General features: G+C 45.3%; 1 protein-coding gene across 1 annotated transcript in view; it reads right to left on the minus strand.

Annotated features, from left to right (window-relative positions):
* Positions 1–16,608, minus strand: part of PRKAG2 (protein kinase AMP-activated non-catalytic subunit gamma 2) — a 208,106-nt gene extending 191,498 nt beyond the window's left edge. The window contains exon 1 of the mRNA XM_080974338.1: positions 15,610–16,608. Within this exon, the coding sequence (XP_080830464.1) occupies positions 15,610–15,708 (99 nt within the window). The 5' untranslated portion in view covers positions 15,709–16,608. The remainder of the gene's footprint in view (positions 1–15,609) is intronic.
* Positions 16,609–18,688: the final 2,080 nt, after the last annotated feature.

Genomic DNA, 18,688 nt, shown 5'->3' on the forward strand with positions numbered 1-18,688 from the left:
CATGGCACATTTCTAACAAGAAGGAGGGAACCCAACCTCCCAATACCTACCTACCTACCTACCTCTCTCTCTCTCTCTCTCTCTCTCTCTCTCTCTCTCACACACACACACACACACACACACACACACTTGACACTATTCTCACTGGGCTTATAGGCTGTACAGGAGCCAAGAGCTCTCATATCCTGCTCTGATCTAGAACTTTCCTATCCGAAGCTCCACCACATCAGAGGAAAGGATTCAAGAGCCACCATGCACAGCGCTATGATAATTATTATTTTTAATGTAGCCAGCTTCCAAAGCAGACACATTCCCACCGCCTCTCCCCTTCTCTCCCGCTTTATGTGTTCTGCCACCCACAACAACAATTAGTGGAAATGACTGGCTAGGCTTGTTTGCATTGTTCCCAGACTCCTCTCTCCCCACAGTGAGCTCCGAAGACCATGCAATATTGGAATTGACAAGGCTTTCGACTGCAGCAGAAACAACAGTTGCATGTGGGAAAGGAGAGGGCAAGCCAAAGTTCCCAAGCAGGACTTGCAGAGCAAGAGCAGGTAAAGTAAGCAATATTTTAATTTTTATTTCAATGAAAGACTTCTTGGGCTGGGAAGAGAGGACAGCTTTTTCAGCGTTGTGGCATCAGTAAGATCTCTCTCTCTCTCTCTACCTGTTTCTGCAGAGTTTCAAAAACCAACCTGCAAAGCCTGTTTGGCCCAGAGACAAATACAATTTGCACTTCCACATCATGGGAAACAGCAGCTCTATCAACCAACCTCTGCTCTCTAAAGAACTACTCCAGCTCCAAAAGAACTCACTTGCAAAACTGTAAACACCAAACCCTGCAAAGAAGGCATAAAATCACAGCAAAAAAATATGTTCTGTATAAACACGGTCAGCCAAACACATCCTGACACAATCACAGTTTTTAGACACTCAAAAGCAGGGTGGATAAAAAATCTCTTTTTAAAAAACAAAAAAACCAAATCACTTTTTTTATCTAAATCAGATTTTTTTAATTTAAATCGGATTTTTAAAATAAAATGTTTTTGGAGGAAAAATCTTTCCAAATATAGTTTTCTATTTAAGTTACATTATAGTCCAAAGGCTATTCATCAGGAAATAAGGATTTGTTTTAAGTTTTTCATGTGTGCTAAAACTCAGTCTAAGGTTTTTGGTTTTTTTAAACGTTTAACCACATCAGTTAACAAAGATGGATACATATGCTACAATGTTATTGTTTTAGTTAAATAAATTGTTTAAATTGTTATTAAGGAAATGATCATTTTCCCCTTCCAATAAAGTACAAATATAAACAATAATTTCATCATTTTTATCAGTCTATGTTTTTCTAATAGTACAACCAAATCAGTAATTTTTGATATAACTGTAAAATCTACTCTGAAAATTGATTATTCCAAAAATGAAACCTTCATCTGGTTGTAAATATTAAGATTATACCAGCAAGAATGAGTCTTCCTGTAAAAAAAATTATTCAAATCAACTCTTACTGACTAGTGATTTAAATCAAGTCTTACTGACTAGTGATTTAAATCGTGATTTAAATCTATTTGATTTAAATCAAATCTGCTCAAAAGTAAGCCCTCAAAGGCCTTGTGATACAAGGTGGTCTCGCAGTGTTTGTTAGAAGCAGGAAGGCTTGGGCCAAATCATATTCACCTTGGGAAACATACCTCAAAAGTTTGGGGCCACTATGAAAAAGACCCTGCTCTGTTACCCTGACAGCCTTAAGTGGCATAAAAGCCACTTAGCCAACACAGATCCACACCAGACATTTAAAACACAGCCAAGACACTTTTAAAGCAAACGGCTTCCTCTTTGAGGGAAGACACACGCTTTAAATGCGTGTTGGATGTACTTTAAATGTATGGTGTGGATCTGGGCTTTGCTGCTGGTTTATGTCTGGCATGTCTGGACTGGGACCCTGGTGTGGGGAGCAGGGGGTCTTTACCCTCTACCCTCCCCCAGGTCCGAATCAGATCAGCTTCCACGGGTGTTTCTGCATTCATACACAACACAAATGAATGTTTCCACCCTTTTTAATATATAAAAAACCTCTTCTGTGTATTGCCATGCATTTGTTAAATCAGTTAGGTCAGGTGGATTTTAGTGCTGATGGAAGCATGTAGGAAAAAGGTATTCCACCATCAAGGGGAAAGGGTGATCTTCCGGAACCAAAACAGTCCTGGCTTAAGAGTTTTCAAAATAATGACTTAGGACATAAATCAGCCCTTAACCAAAAGCGTAAATTAACTCCCCAAGACCCTATTAATTCAAAACATGTTTCCACACAACATATTTGTTTTGCAACTCTTCGTTCTTCTGGAATCTGGATTCTTAAGTAATCAAAGTTCAGTCTATAAGCCAAATAGATAGGCTGCCAGAGCCCTTAAGATGATACCTTGGCTTAGATTGTTATAGAATGACTGCATATTTTAATCTATGGAAAGAAGCCCCACTGAAGACATAGGGCCAAAATAGATGGGCATCTATTGCAATCAAGTATTGATGCTTTCGGATGCTGGGTTTGTGTTGGGGATCAGATCACCTGAGAAAACGCCTGGTACATACCACACACTGAAACACACGTTGAAAGCAGATTATTCCCCCCAAATAACCCTAGGAGCTGTAGTGTGTTGCGGGTGCTGGGAGTTGTAGCTCAGTGAGGAGTAAACTACAGTTCCCAGGATTATTTGGGGAAAATAATATGGTGTGTACGCAGCCATAAAAAGGTAAAGGGACACCTGACCATTAGGTCCAGTCGTGGCCGACTCTGGGGTTGTGGCGCTCATCTCGCTTTATTGGCCAAGGGAGCCAGCGTACAGCTTCCGGGTCATGTGGCCAGCATGAGTAAGCCGCTTCTGGCAAACCAGAGCAGTGCACGGAAACGCTGTTTACCTTCCCGCCAGAGCGGTACCTATTTATCTGTTTGCACTTTGACATGCTTTCGAACTGCTAGTTTGGCAGGAGCAGGGACCGAGCAACGGGAGCTCACCCCGTCGTGGGGATTCGAACTGCTGACCTTCTGATCGGCAAGTCCTAGGCTCTGTGGTTTAACCCACAGCGCCACCCGCGTCCCTTATGCAGCCATACATGAGCTTATATCCCGGTTGCAGGCTCTACCATTAGTGCCCAAGTCATGCAGGGGGTCCCGGCTGTTCCCCGTAAGCCCCCTTGGCCAGTCTTCTTTGCTGGAGGACAACTGTGTATGCCGTTATGACATGCTCTCTCCCCACACCTTGTGGCAGGTGAGGGGGCAACAGGTTGCAACCTCAGGGATTGTGGAGGACACTATCCCATCACCATCACTGAAGGCACAAAACTCAATGGTGAAAGCCCTTGCTTTGTAGGAAAACAATCCCAGGTTCATCTCCACTTGAAAGACTCTCAAAGAACAGAGGTGAGGAGGAACTCTACTCCTCGCCTACGCAGAGTAGACAATATGGGGCTAGACAGACCAATAACATGTCTTGATATACTACGGTTTTTTTGATCCAAAACCAAAAATGCAGGAAGCAGATGTCCGCACAAGCCCTTACATGCTATATTTACGGCTGTGTTGTTGGTTTTAAAGGCTGGTGCTAAATTGGCAAGGCAAATGAAGGTTCGATACATATCATTCTGAAGCAGGGCCAGCCCAAGACATTTTGGCACCTGAGGCTAACCACAAAATGGCTCCGTCGCTGCCAAGGAAGAATGGGTGAGTGAAAATCTACATCAGGAACAAGGGGGGGGGGGAATAAAGCTGTATATCGGAATCTGATGCTCCTGTGGATCCTGCCACCCAAGGCAGTCACCTCACCTTGCCTCATGGGTGGGCCGGCCCTGTCCTGAAGTCCACCAATCCATCATTATAAACTAGTATTCAACTGGATAATTATACAAGCAGTACTTCACAGGAGTAGCAGCACCATTAAACAACTGAACTGACTTCTAGCTCTGACAGGAGAATCTAGATGTCTCCGGCTGAATTTGGGCTTCAGCACATTACAGTTGGCAGGAATACACACATAATGAGCAATGTAGAATGATTCAGCAGCCTCTCTTTAGGGCTTACATAGCAGAGGTTTGGTGGGTGGGGGAGAGAGACAGAGAAATGGAGAGAGGTAACTGGCCCCAAATCAGATCAAGTCACTTGTGGGTCACCTTCATAAGTCCTTCAACACCAGCACCATCCAAATCCTAAATAAATGCATAATTCAGAAAATCATGTTTTCTTTTGACAACCTTTTACAAGCTGCTTTCAGACAGCCTCTTGGGGCAACAAAGTACAGTGGTACCTCAAGTTACATACGCTTCAGGTTACATACGCTTCAGGTTACAGACTCCGCTAACCCAGAAATATTACCTCAGGTTAAGAACTTTGCTTCAGGATGAGAACAGAAATTGTGCAGCGGCAGCAGGAGACCCCCATTAGCTAAAGTGATCTTCAGGTTAAGAACAGTTTCAGGTTAATAATGGACCTCCGGAACGAATTAAGTACTTAACCCGAGGTACCACTGTAATAAATACTCCAAATAAATATATGGAATAAAGGAGAAGCAAGTTCATTGTACACCTCTTGGACATGAATTAAACCCCATTCTTACAAGTTAATTGGAGGATTTCTCAGGCAGGGGTTTATTACATGCCTCTCTTTTTATTTTTGCACCATCTACACAATGTTGTTGGCATCAAAACGCCAGTTCCAATCCCCCCAATTTAAACCAAATTTACTCTTTCCAGGATAGATCTAGTAAGATAGAGAGAGAGATGAAAAAACCCTTTGCCCATTTGCATTATTAAGCCCCTGTCCAAAAGCACCCATAAATTGCAACACCCCTCTTAAGGGGAATTATAGTATAATGGCAAAAAAAATAAACTAGGCATGATAGTAGAAGATGCAGAACTTTAAATTTGTACAGTCTGTCTTTCAAAAGCAGGGCGATCCATAGATTCACAGACTAGATTCATCCAACTTCCAATTCCTTTATTTGTGAACTAAGGATTATAATGTTAAAAGGACATAATTGTGGGGACCAACCTAAGTGTCCTATTGTCGGGGTGAATGAAATGCTCTTGATCACTCCGTCTTGCACATCAAAGGTACTGAATAAATCATTAAGAATATTAATAGCTATGTATCTCTCCAGGGCACAAAATTTATAGCTGGCTCTGGAATGACTGAAATGCATGCAAGCATCCAGGAGTCACTCCAATGCAGGTGAGTCATCCACCTCCAGCCACGCTCAATCCACTTTCATGCCACACAGCAGCAACCTCACACAACACTGCAATGCAGCAAAGGTCGCCGTGGCTTCAACGCAACATCCAAGGCTGGCTTGCAACCCAGCAACAATACAACTGATTGCAATGCTAAGTCCCATCCTAAACATTCCAGATGTCCAAGCGCTACGGCAAATGTATAACCCTACAGCAGAGCCGCTAAAGGCAAGGCACCAAAAAAATCCAACCTTCTTTTGGGACCAATAGCAATAGTCAGAAGAGAGAAGGTTTGCTAGATCCCAGTCTCACCCTTCCAATCCTCTGTGCCTATCTGTAGGGTGTTTCACCTTAGGATGATCCCAGTTATTATAGCCAGAAAACAGCAACCCAAACAGGACCAGTTTGGGAGACCATAGTTCATTGTCAGAAGTTCAAATCCTGGCATTTCCAGGTAAAAGAATCTGGTAAGGGACGATGCGAAGATCCTGGAGAACTATTGCCAGTCAAGAGAAGACAGTACTGGGCTAGATGGGGGGAACATGCAAAATTAAAGCAGTCAAAAAACGTTAAAAATTGTCCAGTAGCACTTCAAAGTGTGCATGCACATGAAAGCTTATACCCAGAACAAGCTTAGTTGGTCTCTAAGGTGCTACTGGACAATTTTCTTATTTATTTTGACTGTGTCAGACCAACACAGCTACCTACCTGAAAATTAAAGCAGTGACTTATGTTCTAATGTGCCTCCAGCTTCCTAGACTATGCGCTGCAGCAACTGACAAATCGTCTACACACATGCTGAGTTCCCCCCTCTTTTACCTTTAAGAATCCACTGAATAATAAGTATGATCTGGTAACAAAAAGGAAGGAGGGGTGGGGAGGAAACCTTACTGGTGAAAAGCTCTCTTGACAAGTAATTCTGCACTGACAGGAGCTGCTGAAATAACACAAATGATACTCTAAGGCAGCCCAAAAGGAAGAGGAGCAGCGGGAGAAAGAAAATAGTTGGAGTCTGCATGTCATGATGACTCAATAGCCAACAAAGAGAGTGTGAAAAGAGTTCTCCTTATATACTTATAGTGCAACTGTCAGGCCAAATCAGAAAAGGCCTTCATGTTTGAAGTCCAAGCCTGTGTAGAATTGGTAATCTGAAGCAAACCTCCATCCCCCCAAAGGGGGTGATTCCATTTGGGGCATATCACTGCAAATGTCGGGGTCTTAAGCATTTTCCACGATGTTCCAAAAGCCAAAGCATGAACAAGGCACTGATGATTGTAGCTGATGTGCCTCAGGGCTGAAATTAACACAATTGAGCTTTTAATTTTGGGCATCACCAGCTTGCAAAGCGTGTGGTGGGGAGAGAATCAAACAGAAGTGGAAATGGACTCCACAGGCAAATCTGCAAAAAATATACAGACAGTTTGTTGAATCCAAGCCCATTAAGTGCTCATTGCATCCTCTGCGACAATGTGGTTTAAATGGATTCGCTAAACCATGCCATTGCAAATGACACCGCCAGAAAAGGGAGGGGGGTGATAGACCAAGAGGGGTGGGAGAGTGTTGAAGCATGACCTGCATGTAGATCATCACAACTGATCGTTACCAACTTGGATGGTAGCATGTACTGGAAAGCAGCAAATTGACAAAGCGAAGGATTCCTAAATGGCAAACAAAAATTCTCTATAAACATTAGAACAGCTTTTCGAATGCATGCCTCCTTTCCACAGAAATCAGTCTTTGTTGTGAGTTCCTTCCTCCTGACTTCACCACTCAGCCGCTTGCATCAAGCATCCACAGCAATGATCACCGTGCAGAGATCTGAATGTCCCACAGCAGGGCGAAACTGCTTTTTCCTTGGAGGAAGTAGCTGCATTGGCAAACCTCACCTGGCAGGGATGCCCAACCCATTTGCCTAAGTAAGGATCTTCTCTCAAGCTTGGAACTAAGTGCTCCTGTTCTAAGTATCTCTCACTCTCACTCTATCTCACACACACAATGTAGGGTCTCTACTCCACAGCACAGGTAACCTGGACTGCAAACCACAGAGTGGGGAAGCTTGCAACTCACTCCTAGCCAAGTCAAGCAACACAAGTGCCTTCAGGAGAAAAGGTAAACCCCCTTTCAAGAAGAAAAAGTGAAATGTTACTGCAAAAAGAGAACTAGCAGTGCAGAGAGGATAAGGAGACAACCACTTGAGTTCTTGGAGCCCTGACACTATTGAAAACTCTCTCTTTGGGCAACATGCAAAACAGCCCTGCTCTGCCCACAAGTTTCCACTTCCTCTAAAAATCATGTTACTGGAGGTATTTTGAAGAAAGAAGGGCAGAGCCCTCAGGCCCAGAGTGCAACTGTTGGGATGGAGATCACGGCCACACAGAAAGGCTATTGACTTTCACCAGTTCCTACAGAAGCACTCTGCCGGCATCCAAGACCATACAGAAGTCACTTTCGTGGGACTTGCCTTTTCCCACCTTGCAAACTTCCTATGGATAGCGTTGCTGGGTCAGGGCCGAAAAAGCCCCTTACAGAACCTTTACAAAGTGCACAGAAAGCAAAATTCCACTGGCTCCCATCACTACAGCTCTGCGATGGAGAGAGCCAAATTTGGTGATATCCTGAAGCAGTGGTCGCCAGGCCTGCGGGCACACTTCCAAACCAGATAAACTGTTGCGGGCAACACAAAACACAAGACAACCTATCAGATGGAACAAGATTGGTGTTTGCATAGCAAACGAGGGATGTGGAGAAAGGAACAGGCTTTCTTTTAAAATACCTCGAGAAGTACAACATGCTTTATAGGTAGTCCCCGTGAAAAAGTGTCATCGTTATCATGGTCGATCGATCAGATTTGTATACCTATACACAAAGGTTTCAGGGGTGGTTCCCTGCCCACAAACAACTGCAATCCGCAAGAGCTGCTCCAGACTGCGAACTTGATGTCCTACACCTAGAATCGTAGAATTGTAGAGTTGGAAGCAGGGTGGGTTTGATTTAAATCAAATAGATTTAAATCACTAGTCAGTAAGACTTGATTTAAATCATTGTTTTTACAGAAAGACTCGTTCTTAATATTTACAAGCAGATGGAAGTTTCATTTTCGGAATAATCTATTTTCAGAGTAGTTTTTACAGTTATATCAAAAAATTACCGATGTGGTTATGCTATTAGAAATACATAGATAATTATGGAATTATTGTGAGGTTTAATAAGTTAACTGTTTATATTTGGACAACTTTTCTGCTGTACTTTATTGGAAGGAAAATAAATTTAGTTTTAGCACACATGAAAAACTTAAAACAAATCCTTATTTCCTGATGAATAGCCTTTGGACTATAATGTAGCTTAAATAGAAAACTATCTTTAGAAGGATTTTTCCTCCAAAAGCATTTTATTTTAAAAATCCAATTTATATCAAAAAAATCAGATTTTTTTTAAAAAAATAAATAATTGATTTTTATCCACCCTGGATAGAAGGGACCACCAAGGGTCACCTAGTCCAACCCCCCTACAACGCAGTAATAGGCACGCAGGAATCAAACTTAGCCCACTGAGCTAGCAGCCAAGCCTGAAGCGCTTTTTTTTCTGTGCGCTTTTCTGCACCATGCGATAAGCAGCAGGCCCTGTGCCTTCTCAACCATTATGCAAAATCAGAAACCAAGAAAGAAAATTATCCCCTTGTTCCTTGGGGGAGCGGAGAGGTGTACCATTCATAATAAGGAAGCACAGCAGCGGAGGGTGGTGGTTTGGAATCAGAGCTCACAACAGGATGGTTCTATGCCTCCAGAGGTACGCTTTCCAAGTGCATAAAAAGTACAAGTGGGCTTAGAACCATTAGCCTGCTTTTGTTTCCTGCTCTCTCGATGCAGATAAACGGTGGCCTGAAAGCGCCAACTTCAAAATACAATTTCTAGTTTACCAGCCAATAACAAAATGTGGCTTGTACATTTCTGAGGTCGTGCCAAACCAAGGTTAAATGTCCTGAACCATGGTTTGGTATGAATGGAGCAAAACACTCTTTTCCTTCAATGGTCCAATTTTCACAGCCACTTTTGATGGGGTCGGTACAGGACACATCAGCCATAAAATGAGTTCTTTTGAGACTCTGCAAGCAGCAACTTTGCCTTATTTCGTTTCAGAGCCCATGTTTGTGTCCTGTTTCTTCGCATGGCTTCAATTATGACTGTAAACGGCCCAGGAAGCAGTGTGGTATACTGGTTAGGGTGGTGGGCCAGGACCTGGGAGACCAGTGTTCAAATATCCACTCAGCTATGAAGCTCACTGGGTGACCTTGCGCCTGTCTCTCTTACTTTTGTGCCTTAGGGCCCTCATATTTACGGGACCACCTCTCCTGGTATGCCCTGCAGAGGACCTTAAGGTCCATGAATAACCATAGTTTAGAGGTCCCGGGCCCTAAGGAAGTCAGACTATCCTCCACCAGGGCCAGGGCCTTTTCAGTGATGGCTCCGACCTGGTGGAATGCTCTGTCCCATGAGACCAGGGCCCTGCAGGATTTAACCTCCTTCCGTCGGGCCTGTAAGACAGAGCTATTCTACCTGGCCGTTAATTTGAATTCAGCCTGATCTTTTATTTCCCTTCTCTTCCCTCCCCCTCCCCTTTTATGAAGATTACCTGCTCTGAGACCCCACAGCTAATTCTCCCCTGGCCTCCTCACTGGCCCAAGTAGGACCAATTCAGCCAGCCAGCCCTGGTGACTATCTAAAGCTTATTAGATGGATTTCCCCCAAATTGAATTATGAACTTTGAATTTTATTGTTATTCATGTTTTTATACTGTATTTTATGCTGCTTCTACAATTAAGTGTTTTTTAAATTTGTTGTTAGCTGCCCTGAGCCCGGTTTTCTGAACCGGGAAGGGCGGGGTATAAATTTAAAAAATATGTTTTAATTATTATTATTATTATTACTAACCTAACCCACGTCGCAGGGTTGCCGTGAGAATAAAACAGAGACGAGGAGAACCACACATGCTACTTTAAACTCCTTGGAGGAAAGATGGGATATATAAATGTAAAATAAATAAATTACTGGGAAATATACATAAATATTGCACAAATAAATAAAATCAGCCACAGCATTCTGTTCTTCAACAGGATGTAGAAGCTGGCAATTTTACCACAAGGAAGGAGCATCGCAAGAGCCAAAATCACCTCAGTCAAAAGCGTTTGGGGCATTCCTGATTCTTGCTCAATCATGTTCCATGCTGGCCTCTCTCTCTATCACAACAAATACTCTTGCTAAGTAAGGAAGGGGGTGGATTTTACCAATGACAAAAATAATACAGTCCGCATGCCAGAATGTCGCAACTTTATCCCAACCCGACAAGCCACACTAACCTGAGGGGAAAGGGGAGAGAAATCTGTTGCACGAGTTTCCAACGACTATTGACTGCACTTGTTACGCAATAAAGGCAGTGTCTAGAAAGAGCTGAAGGAGTCCATCTTTAAACTCTTCATCTCAGTTTATAGGTGCATTTCTTTGGATATTTACCTCAAGTGGGGCCATGGTGAAGGAACCTTCCATTTTCAACCAAGACACTTCCTAGTTTGTTTTTGTGTGCCTTGGTATAAAAATAAACGAAGTTCTCATTTGAGACAGATTAGAGGAAATGCACCAATAAGCTATATCAAGAAAAGCTCGGGGTGAGGGAAGAGGTGCTACCGTATGTACACTACTTTTGTGGCACACATGAAGAGCAAACCGGCACTTGTGCACACCATTCTCTGGCTGCCACCACAAATGTGAGGACAATTGAAAGACTTGGCTATCAGTCTACTCTTGGCAGGATGTCACCCTATTTAGCCTGGCCTTTGACCCTTGAGAGGTGTGTTTTCAGAGCCCATCCTACCTGTGACTGGAATATGTTCTGTTTTTAATTCTGAATATTATATTGCTATAATACAGAAGGTAAAAGGTAAAAGACCTCTGGACACGTCCTTTACCTGAAAGGTCCTTTACCTTTTATAATATAGAAGGTAGAAGGTAAAAGGTAAAGGAACCCTGGACAGTTAAGTCCAGTCAAAGGCAACTATGGGGGTGTGGCACTCATCTCATCTGTTTTGGGAAGTTCTTAATGACTGATGTTTTAACGTATTTTTAATCTTTTGTTGGAAGCCACCCAGAGTGGCTGGGGAAACCCAGCCAGATGGGTGGGGTATAAATAATAAATTATTATTAATTATTATTATTATTATTATTATCTCACTTCAAGCCGAGGGAGCCAGCATTTGTCCACAGATAGCTTTCTGGTAATGTGGCCAGCATGACTAAACCACTACTGGCGCATGGAGGACTGTGAAGAGTGCCAGAGAGCACGGAAATGCTGTTTACCTTCCCGCCACAGCGGTACTTATTTATCTACTTGCCCTGGTGTGCTTTCAAACTGCTAAGTTGACTGAAGCTGGGACGGGGAGCTCACCCCGTCGTACGGATTCGAACCGCCGACCTTCCGATCGGCAAGCTCAAGGGGCTCAGTGGTTTAGAGCACAGCGCCACCTGTAACCTATCCTGGCGCCTGCTGGTAAAGGCCGGTAATGCAAATCATCAATAGTGGTAACATTTCTCTTTTTGCACATATGACTAGGTCCCTGCCCTTGAGGAAAAGGGGATATCTGACATTTGAGGAAATTCCTCTGCCCACAGTCAATACAGAAGCAGCACAACATCCCTTTTGCTGTTGTTCTGTGACAGAAATCAGGAAACTTTCCCAGTAGCTGTTCATCCACTTCAACCCTAACACACTCTCTGACCGCTCCAACCAGCCAGCAATCTGCCCTGCAGCGGTTATTCTCCCAACATGACCACAGGTCAGTCCTAAACCCAGAAGCAAGTCCCACTGAGTTAAATGAGAGCTTGCGGCACAATCCCGTATGTGTTTATTTGGGAACAAGTCCCACTGTGTTCAAGAGGTGTAATTTCCAGGTGAGTGTGTGAGAGATTATACCATAATCTTTACAGCCTCCATTCCAATAAAGTGTGGTTAGGACGAAGGTGAGGCTACTAAGAGCTTGTCACTCTGTAGGCTGGAGGTTCATAAAATAATTTAAAGCAAATTAAAATGGGGGTGGGTAGAGAACATGCTTTGCATGCAGAAGGTTTTGGATTCAAACCCTGGCATCTTCAGATGGTGACCAGGAAAGAACTCTTTCCGAAAGTATGGACAGACAATGGCAGCCAGTTTCAAACCTGTGGCTCTCCAATGTTGATGGACTACAATTCCAATTATCCCTAACCACTGGCCATGCTGGACAGAGGCAGAACCCAACAATATATGGAGGGCCACTGGTTCCCCACCCTCTGATGTAGTGTTAGAAACTCAGATATATAAGCTAGGTGCCAAATAGCTCCTTAAACCAGGGTTACAGTCGTCAGAACAGAATGCCTGGTGAATATCGAACACTGGATGTAGACAATACTTAGGTAGTTACAGATGGGTAGCCGTGTTGGTCTGCCATAGTCGAAATAAAAAATTTCCTTCCTGTAGCACCTTAAAGACCAACTAAGTTAGTTCAACTAAGAACTAACTTAGTTGGTCTTTAAGGTGCTACAGGAAGGAATTTTTTTATTAATACTTAGGTAGATCAACCAATGGTCTGAAACTGAATCATGGGTGTCAACTTGAATATGGGGGGCAGGTAAGCCCTGCCCCACGTAACTGATCACATGAAGTGGCACACACACCCACACCCCATTTGAATAGCAATGCCCATCAATTTGGGGGGGGGGCTCAAATATGTTATGCGGGGGGCGAAGGAATCTCAGCCCATAGGAGTTGCCTCCAATGAACTGAATCATTGTAAGGAAGTTTCCTGTGCTTCTGACAACTTACTGAATGGCCAAATCACAGTGAGGAAGATTCAAAAACAGTTAAACTTCCACCCTCCTCTGCCCTCGACGCATATGCACACAGACTAGGGATTCTCATCTGTGTTGATGACCGAGCATATAAATTCACAGGCCAACAATAAATAACTGATACTGAGTCAGGCTGGGATCCTGTTCGTGTGGCGACAGGTATGTGGGTTAAGGTGCTTCTCACTTCCGCGTGCAAAACCATTTTTCACTTCCCCGTGCTCACAAAGCAACTCACAGGAAGGGCATTATTACAAGCGAACCTGTTCCTCACTATCAGATTGTGCATAGTTTATTCCAGTGCTCTTCTCACTACTCAGCGATGCTTCAATGTCTGAACGCCAGTGAGAGAGAATACCTGTCACGCCCGACGAAAAGTATGTGGAGCTACAGAACATGCCCACAGGCATCAAGGAACGTCGCAGCAAGCACTCGCAAACTTCTGCTTGCTCAAGAGTCCCGCTGAAGTAGTGCAGTTCCATTGGGTCACCCCTCTTTTCACAGGAAACGGGGATTGTGATGCCCTGTGCTACAGACAACAGAGTTCGCCCCTTGGGATTTATACTTTTACTTTCCCAGCTCTGATCCATACAAGTAATAAGTGAAAAAAAGTGAAAAGGGTAGCATGGACATCACTTTCAACTGTCCGCAAGAAACTAACACACTAGGAAACATCAGAAGCTGCTATATACTGAGTCCATTTGGTCCATCTAGCTCAGTTTTGTTTCTACAGCATTGTCTTGCCAGTTTCTGTTGCACTAGCTTCTGCTTCCATGGATGTTTGTTTTCTTTTGAGGCGTGCACCCTTTGCATAGGGGAGAAGAGCCATCCTAAATGAAAGCCCACAACCATCAGTTTGAAGTGGTGGAGGCTATTTGGCCACCTTGAGATGCTACCATCTCATTCTGTTGCAGATCCAGATCAGAAGATGAAGGTGGACATGTTCTACTCTTTCAATGCCTTCTTATGGGTTATCTAAGCCATTTTAGCTTATTGCAAACAGGGCATCAAGGGTTAATGGCAGTGTGATCCTATATATGGTGCACAAGAAAACTTGGGTATACTGTGTCCTGGAACTCAACATACAAAGGAACATTTTGTGTTCTCGTATGACTTAGCAGTGAGGACCTTTAATCCTGGAACTTCTCACAAAGCAGTTATTATTACTATTATTTATTAAATTTGTATACCGCCCTGTCTAAAGCAGCCTCTGCCAGCCAGGTGCCCTCCAAATGTTTCAGACTACAGCTCCCATCAGTCCCAGGCAGCCTATTAGAGTCAAAGTCTAAAACATGTGGAGGACACCATCTTAGCGAATGTTCTCCAGGAGCTGCACACAGAGAAGAGCCCAACCTTCAAGGCAAAAGTTGCTTAGATCCCAGGACAGCTTCAAACCCAAAGAGCTGCTTTAAAAGTACTGTATGGTGATCAAGGGCACCTTCGCAGTACAATCCTATACGGGGAAGCAAGTGTAGGGTTGCAAACTAAGCCCCCTCTTAAGTCTCCGTGCAGCAGTTTGCATGAATGTGAGCTTGTCGTGAGTAGAAGGCAGGCAACCAATGCTTTATTTTTTAATTCACTTGTACGATCTGGCTAATGCAGGTTTTCCATTCAGGCTGGAGTCTGGTTTAAGCAGATGCACGTGGGTGTCTGTGTAGCATCACAGTTCTCAAACTGGGCTTCACCTCTCTTGGGAAGCGTTTCGAGTCCACGACCAGCTGGCAGAGAAACCAGACGGAGGCTGTAAAACCTGTGCACATTCATTGAGCATTAGTCCCATTGAATGCAATGAGGCTTACTTCTGAGTAAGGAATGCCACCCCCAGAGAGACTCACCTGGCGCCTATGCTTCTTCCTGCTCCCCCAGGCCTTTTAATTCCAATCCACAGCTGCTTCAGGGCTGTTACTATTGCTTGCACCATGTTACCCCCTCGCTGTGTTTTAAACCTGCATTAATGGGGGCAAAGTTTGCTGGGGGGGGGGTTGCTTCTCTCTCCAAGGATTTTTGTTTTATTTTGCACTGTACTTCAAAATACATTTTTTGTCGTATTTTATTGCATAACCTTCCAGACAGCTTGGCTGGATGGGTGGCTTATAAAATGTAAACACGTTTTCTTAAAAGGGGTTGCATTGCACATAAATCCCTCCCTGGAAAAAGGCGGCTGCCAAAGTGTCAGGGCACGGCTGCCCCATTGCTCTCACCCTTTTCCACCCTCCCCCCCCAAAAAGAGCCGTTCCCCAATTGTGGCTTTTGAGTGATAGGCATGAGCGCATTCCTTTCGTGCCCCACCCCCTCCCAACCTGTTGCTGCAAAAGAGAGAGCTCGCGCTGCAAAGGAGATAACATAATCCTTGGGATGGGGGGGTGGAGGAGAGGTGCATCAACTTCTCTATAGCTCTTAACTGGCCAGAGAAAAGAGGAGACAACAATAACTCGCTTTTCGGTCTTTGCCAATGCTAGGAATCGAGCAGGGGGAAAGGAGAGGGAGAGAGAACGAGATCGATCAGGAAGGCGCAACTTACTGGGATGTGGACCCGCAAAAGGCGCTTCTTCTGGCCGCTGCTCTTCTTGCCACCGGGCGCTGCATCTTTCTTCTTAGTGTCCATAGCGGTGCTTCCCATCTCTCCGATGTCCCTTCCGACGGGAAGGTCGGAGGAGAGGCCCGCGGGAACCGGCCCGGCCAGGTCTCTCCTCCAGCCAGGCTCTTCGGCTGACCCTCTCCAAGCTCCTCCGCGCCAAGTGATGGGTCTTTGGAGCTCCTCGTTTTATATTGCGTTGTTTTTCCAGAGCCTTTGGCTGTAAAGAGGGACGTCCCAAGCTGCTGGGGGGTGTTACGACCACAGCGGCTGCTCGGGGTCTTCAAGGGCACGGGATGGGTCTGGAAAGGAGAGGCGGAAGAAGGCGCCTCGCATCGTGCAGGAAAAAAGCGCAATGGTTGGAAGGCGGCGAGAGAGCTTGCCAAGGTGGGTGAAAGCTCCGGCTGCAGCAGGGAACTCCTGGGCCGATTCAGAAGCAGCCCGCGCTTCTGGGCGGCTGCAAAAGTTTCCTTCCCCCTGCGCAGCAGGAGATGGGCATGTCCTCTGAGTCAGCGTGCCCGGAGGGCGAAAGCAAGGAGGTGCACCCAATACAATTGAGAGTAATCGCGCAGATTAATCTGAATGCGGAGGCTGTTTTGCAGAAAAGCAGCCCCCCCTCCCTCTCTGCTCTGTAGTGCCAAGTCTGGGCTCCAGTGCCCAGGTCCGCCCCGCCCCACCGCCAGCCACCACTACGGAGGAGGAGGAGGAGGAAGAGATGCAATTCGCGTTGAAGAGCTGGTTTCCTTTCGCGCTGCAAGCAGGCAGGCAGGCAGGCGGCTGCAGTTTGCAAACACAAGTGACCCGGAGAGGGAGGGAGGGAGGTGAGCAGATCACCCAGCACTGCTTGCGGTTCCCGTTTCGCGCTCTGCAAGCGAGGACGCTTTTTGACAGCTGCTTGCACAAGATCCAAGCGAAAGGAGCGCGAGCGAGCAAGGAAACCCAGCCCGGGAAGGCAGTTGCCAAGCTCTGCGCGCGCGTATATGAGGACGCTGCTGCCGAACAGGAAGTGCAAAATCACGAAAGACAACTTTCTCTCCCCCTACGCAGAGCGCGCGCCGCGGCCCACGCCCCTCCGCGCGTCTCCAGAACCAAGGTCGAGCCGAGGAAGGATCTCGGCGGGGGATCCCGTCTTCAAGGACATCCCCGGGGCTGCCTCCTCCTCCTCTCTTGATCATCGCCTGAGCAGATGGAGCCAAGATTGGGGAGGAATCGGTTGATCTCGCTTTGAAATCGGGGCTTAGCTACATAGCCATGCTATATGGCACCCTCTTAAAAAAAAATTAAATAGGGGAATGATATTCCGAAAAGGGCATCAATATTCTTCCCTACGTGGAGCAACCCCCCCCCCCGGTAAAAATAATAATAGTAATGCTTGGATTCATGTAGCTTGAGTTTTCCTCCGCTGCAAACGTTGTTGGTCTGGGTAAGGCGGCAGGAGAGCCGCGATTGTGCACAAACGCGCTTTCTGGGTTCGCAGAAGGAAGGCGGCTCCTTCCTTCCCCCGCCTCGGGCAAGGCGCCGTTGCGAAAGGCTGCGTCGGTCGTGCCCAAGCTGCCTTCTCTGCCAGAGGCGCGGCCGGCAGGTGGCGCTGGTTGCCGCTGGCCGAGGGCGAAGCCGCAGCTGCAGGCGAAAGGTTTGCACGGTTTGGACACGGAGCTGCTGGCGAAGGCAAGCCTTTGGCCAGCTGAAGCCCTGCCAGCTGTTTAGAACTACAACTCCCATCAGCCCCGGCCTGCGTGGGATGGGATTTGTAGTCCGAAACAGCTGGAACGGCTTCAGCTGGGCAAAGGCGGACGAAGGGGTACACAGCCTCTGCTTAAAAGTCTTACCATATTTTAAAGAATATTTTGGTAAGCGCATACCATAGGAATAAAACAAGCTTTTTCAGTTTCAAATTCCTTTTTTTTTTTTTAATTGGCTATGTTCAAATGTGAGGCAGGGTGAAGGTCGAACTAATCCAGGCATGGCCAAACTCAGCCCTCCAGATGTTTTGGGACTACAACTCCCATCATCCCTGGCTAACAGGACCAGTGGTCAGGGATGATGGGAACTGTAGTCCCTAAACATCTGGAGGGCCAAGTTTGGCCATGCCTGATACTAATCCTTTGCTTTTTAAAGGGCCTTTTCACGTGTATGGCGTTATACTCTGTGTGCATATGTGTGCTTTGTTGCTGTTGAAGGCAGAATACAAAGCGAGAGCCATTTTTTAATGGAATATACCTTGCATGTGTTGAAAATACTGTAGATAGCAAAGCAAGAAGGAGAGGCAAGGCAAATTAAGACAAACTAGAAATGCAGAAGAGGCGCGATCTTCCACCCCAGGGCAAGCTCTGCCATTCCATACATACATAATTTTATTCGTGTGCCACAGTTCCACAGTTCAAACCATGCTCAAGGCGGCTTGCAACAGGAAAAGGACACATAGCTGCAACATTGCGAAAGTAGTAATAAACAATAAATTAACATTTAAAAAATACACAACCAAACTGAACAATTTTCACGTGATTCACAAGATCTAGATACAAAAAAACCAACAGCAACAACCCCCCCAACAAAATATGCACCAGTAATAAAATTCAAACAATAAAATAGAACTTACAAACATTTAAGGCAACAAAAATGTCAGCAACCTATCTTTTTTATATTAAAAACTAATACTCCTCTACAGATTCACTCTTCCTGCTGTCTAAAGGCAAAGGCTAGTCCACTCCCCATCCAAACAAAAAACGTCAGAGCAGGAGTAAACTCTCAGCCAGGAGCTCTTCCTCCTTCTGCAATCTCAGCATGTCTTAAACAGGCCAGATAACAGCTTTCAACCATCTCTTCCTAGATTGCAATGTGCACCGTTTTGCACTAAACTGGACCACTGGGGCAGCCCTGAGCTTTCACAAACCCTGTGCATCTATTGTACACCTACCATGATCTTAAGGTCCAAAGTGTGCTCCAGTAGATCTACTTAAGCATGCATTCTCCTTTGAACAAAGCTTCTAGGCCTCAGTGATCTGGAATATTGCCCGCTAACTGC

This window comes from Podarcis pityusensis, assembly GCF_964106645.2.
Source record: "Podarcis pityusensis genome assembly, chromosome: 12".
Taxonomy (NCBI): Eukaryota; Metazoa; Chordata; class Lepidosauria; order Squamata; family Lacertidae; genus Podarcis; species Podarcis pityusensis.